Source organism: Pongo pygmaeus, chromosome 5 (genome assembly GCF_028885625.2).
Source record: "Pongo pygmaeus isolate AG05252 chromosome 5, NHGRI_mPonPyg2-v2.0_pri, whole genome shotgun sequence".
NCBI lineage: Eukaryota > Metazoa > Chordata > Mammalia > Primates > Hominidae > Pongo > Pongo pygmaeus.
The window spans coordinates 152,693,312-152,706,883 of record NC_072378.2 but is presented as its reverse complement, the minus strand read 5'-3'; the positions used below and the strand labels follow the sequence as shown (position 1 = coordinate 152,706,883).

Sequence of the window (13,572 nt, the reverse complement as noted above, 5' to 3'; positions counted from 1 at the left end):
GTAGCTTGAGTAGTAATAGCAGCAGCAGCAGCAGTTTAGACTGAATAGGAGATTTGGCTTTTCGCTCTTTGTACCTAGAGATTGTAACTAAGTGGCCTAGAAATGCAGAGGCCACTAGACCGAAGACCAGCTACTTCCTGAAATCAGAACTTCACTGCACACTTTGAAAAAGCTTTGACTTTTTTGACCATGGTGCTAAACCTACTTTTAAATCTTGCTTCTAGGGACAGATGTTAAAATTCAGCAGCATGGCTCCAGATTTAGACCGTCTAAATGAGCTTGGATATAGGTTACCCTTGAATGATAAGGAAATCAAAAGGATGCAGAATCTGAACCGCCATTGGTCTCTGATCTCCTCTCAGACTACAGAAAGATTCAGGTAGAGTAAACAAGAGACGTCTTGGTTGCTCCAGTTGTGTTGGTCTGGTTTGTGCCTCTGTGTCAAAATACCACAGAATACGTAATTTGTAAAGAACAGAAATGTTTAACAGTCTCACCGTTCTGGAGACTGGGAAGTCTGCAGTCAAGGTGCTAGCAGATTCAGTTGTCTGGTGAGGGCTGCTCTCTGCTTTCAAGAGGGCAGGTTTTGCCGCATCCTCAGGAGGGGAGAGTTACTGTGTCCTCACATAGTGGAAGGCAGAAGGACAACAGTGCTGAACGCTGTGTGAATCTGCTTTTATAAGACCCTTAATCCCATTCACAAAGGAGGAGTCCTCATGGCCTAATCACCGTGTAAAGGCTCCGCTTCAGAATACTACCAACATTCACCATTAAGTTTCATCACCTGAATTATGGAAGGGACACATTCACACCATAGCACCAATGTATCCATAGAATATAAGCTCATGACTTGTGTATGTTTATAAATTCTGGTCTTTCCCATAACACTGACAGAATTTGAACTGAAAGTGGGAAATTCAAATCGTAAAGTCGTTTCTCATGTTTAATGTACTAAATAGCACTTTAATCAAAAAACTCTTTTGAGTAAGAATATATTAAAAGTATATACATAACTTTTATCATTTTTAAAAAGGTGCATTTTAAACTTCTACATTTTTTCAACTTTCTTCTTTTTTTTTTTTTTTTGAGACAGAGTTTTACTCGTCACTGGAGTGCTCACTGCAACGTCCACCTCCCGGGTTCAAGCAATTCTCTTGTCTCAGCTTCCCAAGTAGCTGGGATTACAGGCACGCACCACCACACCCGACTAATTTTTGTATTTTTAGTAGAGATGGGGTTTCACCATGTTGACCAGGCTGGTCTTGAACTCCTGACCTCAGGTGATCTTCTCACCTCGACCTCCCAAAGTGCTGGGATTACAGGCATGAGCCACCATAACCGGGCTCTTTCTTCATGTTTTAAAACATTTTGCCACCTAACATGAAAGCTTTGTGGTGGTCCAATTAGAATTGAACACAGAGTTTATTTAATCTAGTTTTATATGCCAGAGATATAAGAATAAGCAGCAAAATAACCATTGTTCCTTGCCCTTTGTTCTTTCAGCAAGTTGCAGTCATTTTTGCTACAACATCAGACTTTCTTGGAAAAATGTGAAACATGGATGGAATTCCTAGTTCAGACAGAACAAAAGTTAGCAGTAGAGATTTCAGGAAATTATCAGCACCTTTTGGAACAGCAGAGAGCGCACGAGGTAAGTTGTATCAGTAGATTTGGGGGTAATAAGAAATTTTTAGGCCCTTGGAAGATGCTACAAAATGCTGTGTGGGAGAATTAAAATCATGCCCTTGGCACTGAGTGTCTAAATGCATGCATCATTTTGCCTTCTTCCTTAAGCTTGAGGTTTTGATAACTTAATTATAAAAATGTAGTCCTGTTCGCTGCTCTGTGATTGGTTATAAGCACATGTCAGCCTTCAGTTCATTGTAAAGTATAATGTCAGAATTGTGATTAAAGGCTATTTACTCGAGACAGGCAAAGTTGGTGGAATGTGTATAGATAGTTAGAAAATTTTCAAATTGGGTTAGAGACTACTTTAATATTGCTAAGGTCAATTGCTTAAGAGACTATGCTTTGATCAAAAGTCTTTAAAAATTTTGTGATCTTCAAAGAGCATATATGAATTTTATACCAAGAAATCAATCTATCAAATGTCTCCAGGTGTACCTCTTGATTAAATTGCATTATAATTATTTCTTAAGAAACAAAGAGGGAGAAGAACTATATACACAAAGTAAATTAATAAATTTGCCCACTGTTAGTCCTTACGTTGCTATTTACTGGTGTAACTAAGTCGGTTTGTGTATTTATGAATTATATGCACATGGAGAGATAGGTCTTACCTAAGAGAAAAGAAAAACTTAATTCAGAATTTTTTAAATAGAGAATTTAAAGATATCTAAGGTATTTTTAAATCCAGTTTTATTGAATTGACAGGTGATGAAATAATAGAAAAAAAACTACAATGAGATTGCATCTCATACCCACAAGGATGACTATAATGAAAAAATAGCAAATGTTGGTGAGGGTGTAAAGAAATTGGAACCCTAATACATTGCTGATGGGAATGTAAAACGGTGAAGCTGCTTTGGAAAACAGTTAACATAGAGTTACCATATAGAGTTACACAGAGTAATCATATAACCCAGCAATTCCACTCCTTGGTATATACTCAAGATAAATGAAAATATGTGTCCACACAAAAACTTGTGTAAGTACATTGTTTATAGGAGCATTAGTCATAATAGCCAAAAGGTGGAGGCAACCCAAATGTCCATCAGCTGATAAATGGATAAATAAAATGTGAAATGTCTATATAATAGAATACTATTCGCAATAAAAAGGAATAAGGTACTGATATATGTTGCAACATGTATGAACCTTGGAAACATTATGCCAAGGGAAAGAAACCAGTCACAAAAGACTACATATTGCAAGATTCCATTTATAAGAAATGTCCAGAGTAAGTAATCCATAGAGACATAAAATAGATTAGTGGTTGCTGAAGGCTGGAGGATTGGAAAGAAATGGGGAATGATTGCTAATGAGGATGGACTTTCTTTTTGGGGCAATGAAAATTCTAAAATTGATTGTGGTAATGATTGTAAAGTCTGTAAATACAATAAACACCACTAAATTGAACATTTTAAATGAGTGAATTGTATGGTATGTGAATTGTTACTCAATAAAGTTGTTTAAAAAAACAGTAGAAATAATTCAAAGGACCTTCTGTTGAGTTTTTTTAAATAGTGAGATAAATTTATTAACCTGATTAAAACTTAAAAACAGTGAGTTTTAAAAGACAGAAAAAGACTAGGCTATTTTTTTTCTTTGACTTCTTTAACGGTCCTAAGCTCTTCTCTATGTTTTGAATATGGACCATATTTTATACACAAAATAAACCAGAAAACAAATTGTGCGTTAACTTACTTTGTTAGGTGTTTTTGAAAGAAAGAAGAGAAATATAATTCTACTTTTAGTCGTCTAGTTTTAGTAAACCAAACACTAAACTTTATCTTTGAGTGTATCTTAATTGATGATTTAAAAATAAATGATTCCTAAACTGCAGGATTTCACACATTTTCTGATTCAGCTGGTGATAGCTTTCATAGTCTTGTGAAAACTAGAATATTTGGGAAGTTATCAGAGAACTGATCACTAAAATTAGGAACTCTAAAGTATGTTCTTTTTTTTAAATTATAGTTGTTTCAAGCCGAGATGTTCAGTCGTCAGCAGATTTTGCACTCAATCATTATTGATGGGCAACGTCTTCTAGAACAAGGTCAAGTTGATGACAGGTAGGATCTTTGATAAATTATTACAAAGAAAGGTTCCAGTAAATTAGTCATTTTCTTTTTAATGAGCAGATTAGAGGGCATATATCCAATCTTCCTGAGGCAATTGAACTGTAGTGGAGCCTCAGTAATTGGAGGAGAAGCTTGTCTCAATCTCTGAAATAACTGAGTATTGAATCTTTTTAGAGAACTGCTATTATATTATATGAAGGGCATAGAGTAATTGGAAATCACCTAGCCAACCTTCACTAGTCATCTGTAGGAAATGGAATTAATGAATAGATCAGCATGAACCATATCAATGACCTATCAATGGTTTGTAAACAGATGCTTCTAATATTCTCATATAATTACAGAAATTTTTTTTGTAAAAGGAGCATAGAGATCACTAGCCCATCTCTCTTACTTATAGATGAAAAACCCAAAATCCACAAATGTGAACTGATTTGACCAAGGTCATAGAACTAAGTAGCAGCAGAATCAGGCCTAGAGCTCGTGTCTGGTTTTCAGTCAGTACTGGATCATACCAGCCAGCTTTCTCGTGCCATGAGAATTCTTCTGTGTTTGAAAATGGTTTGCTACCTTAAGTCAGATTACATGCCGCCTGAAATCTTTTCTTCCTTTTCATTTACAATAGCAAATTATCTCTTTATTAAAAATGGAGGGGTAAAAATTTAGCTTCTCCCCAGATTTATGGCATGAGAAATGACAATTTCATACTATATTTACATTTCCTAGGAACAATATTTACTTTATCTAATCGACTTTCCGTGGTGATATTTGGAGTATTAGCCTCATGTATTCTATTACATATGTATACCTTTCTCATATTTAGGAACCAGTAGTTGTGACTAAAATTAACTTGATATTTTTTCAAAAAATAAAAAATAAATTATTTTTATTGAGAGTTTTGTCTTTAATGTTGTAGAAGCAATTTCAGTTTTAAGTGGATATTTCTTTGGAAGTACATAAAAGATCTTCATGGTTAAGCTGGAACAACAGAATGTGATATTATATTTATTCAATTCTAAGTAAGCCAAACTTAAATGTGAGCTTTCCTGAGAATTTAAGGCCTTGAAAATAAAACAAATTCAAATACAATTAACTTTTATCTTTTGCTTTATCATTTCTTAGCCAATTCTATAACAATATTATAAATGTTTGAGTCATTAAGTAAAATAAAAATTAAATACTCACATGCAAACCAGCATCTATTAAATTTTCAATACTAACATTTAGGGAAAATACACCAAAGAGATGAAAATGGGAGGTTAGACTTGAGGATAAAGAATTTTGAAAGTTGAAGGGAAAAAAAATCAGATTAGAACCTACTAACAATAAGAAGACCCCAGATTGCAAGTGTATTGTGTTCTGAAAGTTAATTTATGAGTTATGTTTTTTAGAGCTTCAAGTTCAGCACAGGGAACAGTGTCATGTTTTAAGTAATTCCTCATGCTGGCAGGTAGTTTGGGACAGCTTGGTTGTATCAAGAGAGGGTAGGGAATCGTAAGAGGCCTTGGATGGTTACCTGGTAGGGAAAGCAAGATTATACGGTATTCTCAAGTCCTGGAGTTGTACATTTTCTGCGATGACAGATGCTTGTAACTTTTAGGGAAGTATCATGAACCTAATTCATCACATTTGAATGCTACTGCATTGATTATATACAGCAGAATTTCCTTTCAAAAACAGAAGTAATCATCAAAATCTAAGTAGCTATCGCATGGATTTTTTTTTTTTTTTTTTTTTTTTTTGGAGACAGTGTCTTGCTCTTTCACTCAGGCTGGAGTGAAGTGGCGCTATCTCAGCTCACTGCAACCTCCGCCTTCTGGGTTCAAGTGATTCTCCTGTCTCAGCCTCCCAAGTAGGTGGGAATACAGGCACGCACTACCACACCCGGCTAATTTTTGTATTTTTAATAGAGACGGGATTTCGCCATGTTGGCCAGGCTGGTCTCAAACTCCTGACCTCAGGTGATCCACCCACCTCAGCCTCCCAAGGTGCTAGGATTAAAGACGTGAGCCACTGGGCCCGGCTCATTATGGATCTGTTTTTAAAATGAAAGGGCATACAAAATTTTTTGCAGGGGCTTTACTTAGTATATTTTATTTTTAATACTTGCTTTGTTGATGTTGTCTGTGTATTATTCACCTTTTGTTTAAGTTGAGGCATTAAATAAGTTTCTAGGACTGACAGCATATTTGGTTACAAAACCAAAGTTTATAGTGGTTCTGGATAATAGGAAGTTTTGAGAAGATACAAGTTCAGAATAGTAAGTCCAATTCAAAGTTGATGCTACCCTCAAGAGAAGAGGACAGTATATCTGAGGAAGAAAAGCAAAACTATTATAATAGAGAAGTGCAAGTATTTAGTATTAAAGTGCAACATTACTTGCACTTTATGTGTGAATAACACTATAATCTACATAGAAACTCATTCTATTTGATGCGGGACAGACCCTTACTAGCCAGTTCTAGAGCCATAAGTTAAATATTAAATAAAACTTAATAAAGAACTACCTATATATTTTTAAAGCTAGGAAACAGAGAGGTAAGAACACGTTAGAAGATCTGATATACTTTAGCCTGAACTTGAGAAATCTTAAGTAAAATTTATTATTTCTAAATATATTAATGATGTTTATACAGACTATGATAACAAGTTTTCATCTTTCTAAGAATAAAGTGAAGTCAGCCTACAATGTAGAAGAGATAATTCAGATGAATGTCTGGAATGATTTGCTAAAGGTTGGGGCTGTTTATTGTGAGGGAATACTGACAGAGTTTATGGAGTACAGTTTTTAAAAAATCTTTTTAAATTACATAATTTGATTCAAGTGGCTTATGATTCGAACTGAAGACAGAGGTTCTACGTAAGCCTTGTTCCACACGTTTTCCTGCAGTGTGGCCCACAAGACGACATCACCATCACGAGCTGCACACGTTGCTATGGAGCTGCTTAGGATTTGCAGCTATTCCCAGTGCACCTGCAGCTGTCCACTCCTCCCCTCTCATGCTCTCAGGGAGACAGTGAAGGACAATGACCTTATTGTATATTTGCCTTCAACCTATGCTGAGACATGAAAACACTCACCATTTTCAAACACTGGTAGTTTAATTTTAAAAATTAATTGCAATAGACCCAAAACCCGGTAAGAGATCATGGCATGATATTCAAAAACCACCGCCCTAGATCACTTCTCAGGGCTTAGGGTTGTTGACAATGTATACACTGGCTGATTGCGTAACTGCATCCAAGATAACAGTGTTTTTTACCATGTAATTATTTCTTCACTAGGGATGAATTCAACCTGAAATTGACACTCCTCAGTAATCAATGGCAGGGAGTGATTCGCAGGGCCCAGCAGAGGCGGGGGATCATTGACAGCCAGATTCGCCAGTGGCAGCGCTATAGGGAGATGGCAGAAAAGCTTCGTAAATGGTTGGTTGAAGTGTCCTACCTCCCCGTGAGTGGTCTCGGAAGTGTTCCTATACCACTGCAACAAGCAAGGACCCTCTTCGATGAAGTGCAGGTAAGATGCAAAACACAGTGTTCTCACACCTCTTAGGCATTTCCACCACACACTTTACCTTCGCCTCGGTTTTTCAAAAGGACTCTAGAGTGACATTGCAACTGGGACAAACATTGTTCTCAAATGTCAACAGAAATATACAAAATGATTGCAATACAAAGCCCAAATCTAATGGTGAAATGATAGTAAGCCCCAGCCTTTCACAAAGGCTCCTTATACTTCACACACTATGGCCTGCTGCAGCTCACTAAATCCCAGCAGGGATGAAAAGGTAATGGCAAGGGAAGAAAAACTTCATGTTGCTTGCATACATTTTATTCTTGAGCAATTTAAACATGTAACTTAAGTACTCCAAAGAAGACAGGAAGCCCTGTCCTGTTTGAGTTCTTTGTTCATTTCCAGGTTGCTCCTTACCTTCGGGCGTCTAGCATCTTAGACAGATATCTCCTATCACTCTAGTGAGTTCTTCCCAGTGTATCCAATGGGTTCCTCTTCCCTTAAAGTCACTGTTTTGGTTTCTCTCTCCTCCAAATTTCTCTGAGAGCCCTCATTTGCAGACATGACTTCAACTGCCCCCTGCCAGCAGAGAAGGGGCATATTGGTATCTTCTGGTCATATTTACCTGCTGTACTTTTGACTCGTAAAGTTTCCAACCACCTTTTGGGTTTATGTCTATGTGCATCACAGATGCCTTGTACCCTGTGGGTCCCAGCAGAACCTGTGATCTCTGGACCAACTTTTCTCCCTTTCCTATCACACTTCCAGGAAGTGCCATTAGTCTAGGAATCCTAGAATAATTTGAGAGCTATACTTCTCCTTGTCTATCACCCCCAACTCTAATCTCCCCAACTTTACATCCCTGCTGCCACTGCCTTGGTCAGGTGCTCGTGATTTCTTGCCCAGAGAGACAATAGCTTCCTAATCTTAGTATATCCAACACATACCCTTCTTCCATTCTACTTTTACTTGATTCCTGAGTGCTTTTATTAAAACTTTGATCCAAACATCAATATTCTTCTGTGTACCCCAGTCCCTTTTAGTATAAAAAACAAATTTCTGCAAGATGTGGTCTGGTCTTATCTCCTACCACTCTCTCACATGCCATCCACACTCCAGCCACTGAAAACCGTACTTAGTTTGCTGAATTTATCATATTTTTCTCATATAGTGAATGTGCGCATCCTCATTTCTCTGTGAGAAAGTGTCCTCTCCTCCACTCCTGATCACATTCATCTCACCGCACCAGGTCCTTCTTAATCTGGTGAAGTTCATGTCTCGCAAGACTCACTCAGCCTTTACTGCTTTGAGGAAGCCTCTCTGCCTCTTGATGCGCCCCCTGCTGGGTCAGATGTCCCTCTGTATTCCCACGCATCAATCTTAGAGAGTGGTTATCTTATTGCATCAATTGTACTCACCTTGGAGACAGAAACTAAGCCTGTCTCCATTGTATTCTCACTCATTTATTCACTGGTGCATGCATGTGCAAAGCACCACTACAGTAAATGCTTGCTGGATGAAAGAGGGCAAAAGTTAGGGCCATTTAAAAATCCTTATAGGAAGGAAACGCTGAAAGAAAGAATGAGAAAGTAAAAAGCTATGGTTCCTTTCAGTTCAAAGAAAAGGTGTTCCTGCGGCAACAAGGCAGCTACATCCTGACTGTGGAGGCTGGCAAGCAACTCCTTCTCTCGGCGGACAGTGGCGCTGAGGCTGCCTTGCAGGCAGAACTCACTGAAATCCAAGACAAATGGAAATCAGCCAGCATGCGGCTGGAAGAACAGAAGAAAAAACTAGCCTTCTTGTTGAAAGTAAGTTCAGTTAGAAAAAAACGAACCAAAAAACCCTTTTAGTCGTTGTACTACTTCCTCCCATTGTTATTCTACAAATCAAATAATGCAAAGATCATGAAATAATACCCTGCAGTATTTTGATTCTCTGTGTTTTATTTAAGACTTTGTCTTATCTTGCACAAACTGGAAAAGTTTCCCAATTTTCAGCATTTAATTTTTCAGGACAACCTCCCAACAAAGTAAAGTCTAATAAGACTGTCTAAGCTATGAATTCTGATTAATGACCAGTATGAAACCTTAGCCATGTGATGACTTTTTAAATCCATACAGAAATTCAAAGGGTAGGTTCCACTCCCTAATCTGAGACTCTAAAGTGGTTTTCAAGATTGGTATCTCTTCTTTTATGGAAGGGAAAAACCAATCCAGAAAGATACTCTTGATTTATCTTAGCTGATCCAAGCAAGTTGCCATGAGATAAAATCTGCAGGAGGTATATTAAGCCCTTAGTTGGACACAGATCACATACTGATCACACAGTAAGTTTTGGAAAATGTAGATTTATCCGGACCTCCCACAATATACTTTTCTCTCTCACTCTCCAATTGCATGTATAATGCATAATTAAATGAGCAGTTTAAAAAGGACAGGGCCTCTAAAATAAGATAACCTCAAGTTAAAATCATGGTAAACCAAGTGACCTGGTTAACTTATCCTATCTAAGCCTCAGTTTCCTCATCTGTAGAGTGGGTATATAATTTCACCACCTCCATGTGGCCATTGTGAGGACTTAATGAAATAATGATAGTGAATCATGTGGTACCTTACCTGGCTCATACTGAGCACTAAATGAATGATAGTGATTATCATAGTTGATGTTATTACGATCTTTAAAAGTAAAGACACCTAAATGTTATGGTCCTGTATATGTTGATAATCACCAGCACTTCAATGAGGGTATCTATTAAATTTGGCCTGTCACATGTTTGGATCAAAGGTAATGACTAAGTTAATAGAAAAGATTTTGCTTTTTTTAAATGCTTAAAGTGTGCATACATACCCATTGGATTTATTCTATTGAATTTTATTTAATAATATATTGCCTTCTGTGTAGTAAGCAATCCATCAAAAATGCCACTGAACATCTATGAAGAACTATTATTTGCACATAGCACAATTTCATCAGTAGTGTAATATGCCGGGTTCATTTTCTTCCTTTTGCTTTTAGGAAAAGATTTAAAACATTGTAACTCATCCTGTAGAGAACATGTTAATTATATATATATTTTAATTTGTGATGTGATTTTTGGAGATGTTTCCAAGACTTAATAAGGCATGATGTCTGAGTCACTACATTTGCTTTTCTTGTCTGTCTGTTTGTTGGTGTAGAAAACATCCACTTTAATAGATATTTGCAGGCTCATGACATCAAGTTATTTCCTTATAATTCATGTCATAAAAGGACTTGGTTATAGATTTAGAATCTAAGTCATCCTTGGAAAGAGGAATCCCTTTTCTCTTCTTGTTAAAGTTTATTTTATTTTGACTTTTAACACTACATCCTGTTTGCCTAAGAAGGAATTTATGAATCTGAATTTTGATGTTTATATAGCCTCATTTTAGTCTATCTTTTACCCCAGCTATAATACTTATCTATATTTAGCTTTTAATACTGTTAGTAAGTATGCCAAATATAGGCATTATAATTCCATGCTCTGTATGTTCACCTTCTTCACTATCATCTCTTAATTTTGTTCTGAAAAGTAAGAAGCTGATCTTTTTTATCTTTCTTTTTTCTTTTTTTTTTTTGTTTGACAGAGAGTCTTACTCTGTCATTCAGGCTGGAGTGCTGTGGTGCAATCTTGGCTAATTGCAACCTCCACTCTTCTGGGTTCAAGTGATTTTCGTGCATCAGCCTCTCAAGTAGCTGGGATTACAGGTGCATGCCACCACGCCTGGCTAATTTTTGTATTTTTAATAGAGATGGGTTTTCATCATGTTGGCCAGGCTGGTCTTGAACTCCTGGCCTCAAGTGATCTCCCCGCCTTGGCCTCCCAAAGTGCTAGGATTATAGGTGTGGGTCACAGCACCCGTGATGATCTTATCTCTTTTAGATCAATAAATTTTTATCAACTGTATGTTGATCAATTTCAGGGTGTTTGATAGTTTTATTGAGAATGTTGTTTAATTTAAGCAGAAAGAGAATCTTTTTGTCTACCCTCACTATGGTTAGCATTGATAAGCTAATTGTAGCCTGGGAACACAAAGATATTTTAAAACAAAGGAGAATTTGAACAACTCTGGCCCTGATAGACAATTTTTTTTGTTTTTTAAGGATTTTTTTTTCTGGTAATTGGGAAGAGGGAATGTGGTTATGCACTCTAAGAAGTTCTATGAAGGAATTTTAAAGAGAAATGAGACTTGTGCCAAATTCTCAGTTCAGTTTTTGAATAAAGACATTTTGAGTAAGGGGGCACTTTAGTTAACACTGCTTCCAGAACATCGTTGTGGTAATAACACCTCTGGGTTGTTATGCTCAAACTAAGGTGTCAGGAGAGAAGTAGAAAGAATCCAGATAAGAAAAGACTGATGATAATGAAAGAGATATTGTGAGGGAAGATGGAACGTGATTTGAGACCATATTGACGACTAAAAATGATTCTCGCCATGATTCTAGTTGTCTTGCTTTGGAATTCTGTAATTCACAGTGTATGAAGTGGCCACTGGGGAGATGAGTGGGGAGCGGGAAGGCCTGGATTGGAGAGTTTGACAAACGGGCAGTGTTGGACAACATGAAGGAGACTTGTTTAGTTCAATTTAATTTTCACTGGCACTAAGACACCGGATATGAGTTAATGTGTAGATAAGGTGCTATAAAAAAGATCAAGCTCTCTTGTGGTTCCTGTCATTTTTTAAAATTCTACTTTTTTATTACAAAAAAATTCCATGTGTCTGATTTTTAAAAATTAGGTAATAATTGAACTATGCAGAGTAAAAAATGAAATTTCCCTTATCGTACCATCCAAATTATCCTATATTCTCAAAAGGTAACTAACCATTGTTACCAGTTTGCTGTGTAACCTTTCAAAACATAACCACACAATAGATGTTTTATTTTGTCAGTACATAGAGATCTACCTCATTCTATACTGCCAATCTCTACAACCCGCCCTGGCCTATTCCTCTCCAGAGCACTTACCACTACTTTGCATATTAGATACAGATTTCTTAAATTGTGCATTATCTCTCTTCTTCTACATCTTAATTTACGTGGGTTTTTATGTATTATACATTTAATCCTTTGCTATGTATGTTTCAGCATGAACAAGATAAAGCCAGTCAAAAATGCCATGCTTTTGTAGTGTGTGTTTCTCTTTCTGTAAGACATTCCATATCCTCTTTTTTTTTAATCCTTTATAGTACATTTGGGAAAGGGTAGACATTGGATGCAGTTATGGATGGGGTTAAGAAAGAGACAAGGTACTGAGATTATTGTCCTACCTCTGCAGATAGATGTGGATTCAGATAACATTTTTGGGTACCCATAATATTCCGGTCATTGTGCTTGATGCCTTGACACTCATTGCTTCCTTTGGGCTCCAATAAATATGAAGAGTTAGTATTTTTTCCATTTCCATAGGGAAAATTGAAACATAGAGCATTATCTGCTTAAAGCCACACAGATAATCAGTAACAGAGTCAGTTTTGAACTCAGCTCTTCTGATGACAATAGCATATTGCCTCCCCTGGCAATGAGTGTGGGCACACTTTCATATTGTTCATCAGCACAACTTTCTTCTTTTTTTTTCTTTTCTCTTTTTTTTTTTTTTTGAGGCAGAGTCTCACTCTGTCACCTAGGCTGGAGTGCAGTGGCGTGATCTCAGCTCACTGCAACTTCTGCCTCCTGGGTTCAAGCAATTCTCCTGCCTCAGCCTTCCGAGTAGCTGGGATTATAGGAGCCTGCCACCATGCCTGGCTAATTTTTGTGTTTTTAGTAGAGACAAGGTTTCACCATGTTGGCCAGGCTGGTTACAAACTCCTGACCTCGAGTGATCCACCCACCGCGGCCTCCCAAAGTGCTGGGATTACAGGCGTGAGCCACCACACTCGGCCATCAGTGTAACTTTTATTCTTTCTCTAGGAATGAAGAAGAGTGTTTCTTTTCTTTTCTCCCCCAATTTCCTACATCAAAAACATCTATGCTATTTGTTTTTATTTCCATGATAGGACTGGGAAAAATGTGAGAAAGGAATAGCAGATTCCCTGGAGAAACTACGAACTTTCAAAAAGAAGCTTTCCCAGTCTCTCCCGGATCACCATGAAGAGCTCCATGCAGAACAAATGCGTTGCAAGGTAAATTACTGAACTGAGATTTTCACGGTCACCTATCTGTATGCCTCTGCTGGAATAATGTCTTTGGGGCCATAATCCAGTCAGACTGTTAGGTTATCTACATGCAGATACAAGATCCTAGTGTATGATATAAGGGCAGGCAACTCAGGTG

The 13,572-nt window shown here is 37.3% G+C and overlaps 1 protein-coding gene across 2 annotated transcripts in view; it reads left to right on the top strand.

Annotated features, from left to right (window-relative positions):
- The window catches only part of SYNE1 (spectrin repeat containing nuclear envelope protein 1), a 525,017-nt gene that overhangs the window by 430,646 nt on the left and 80,799 nt on the right, over nucleotides 1-13,572 (top strand). For both annotated transcript variants that reach the window (XM_054490749.2, XM_054490748.2), the window contains exons 122-127: nucleotides 225-379; nucleotides 1,504-1,651; nucleotides 3,661-3,755; nucleotides 7,050-7,284; nucleotides 8,895-9,089; nucleotides 13,296-13,421. In XM_054490749.2, the coding sequence (XP_054346724.2) occupies nucleotides 225-379; nucleotides 1,504-1,651; nucleotides 3,661-3,755; nucleotides 7,050-7,284; nucleotides 8,895-9,089; nucleotides 13,296-13,421 (954 nt within the window). The remainder of the gene's footprint in view (nucleotides 1-224; nucleotides 380-1,503; nucleotides 1,652-3,660; nucleotides 3,756-7,049; nucleotides 7,285-8,894; nucleotides 9,090-13,295; nucleotides 13,422-13,572) is intronic.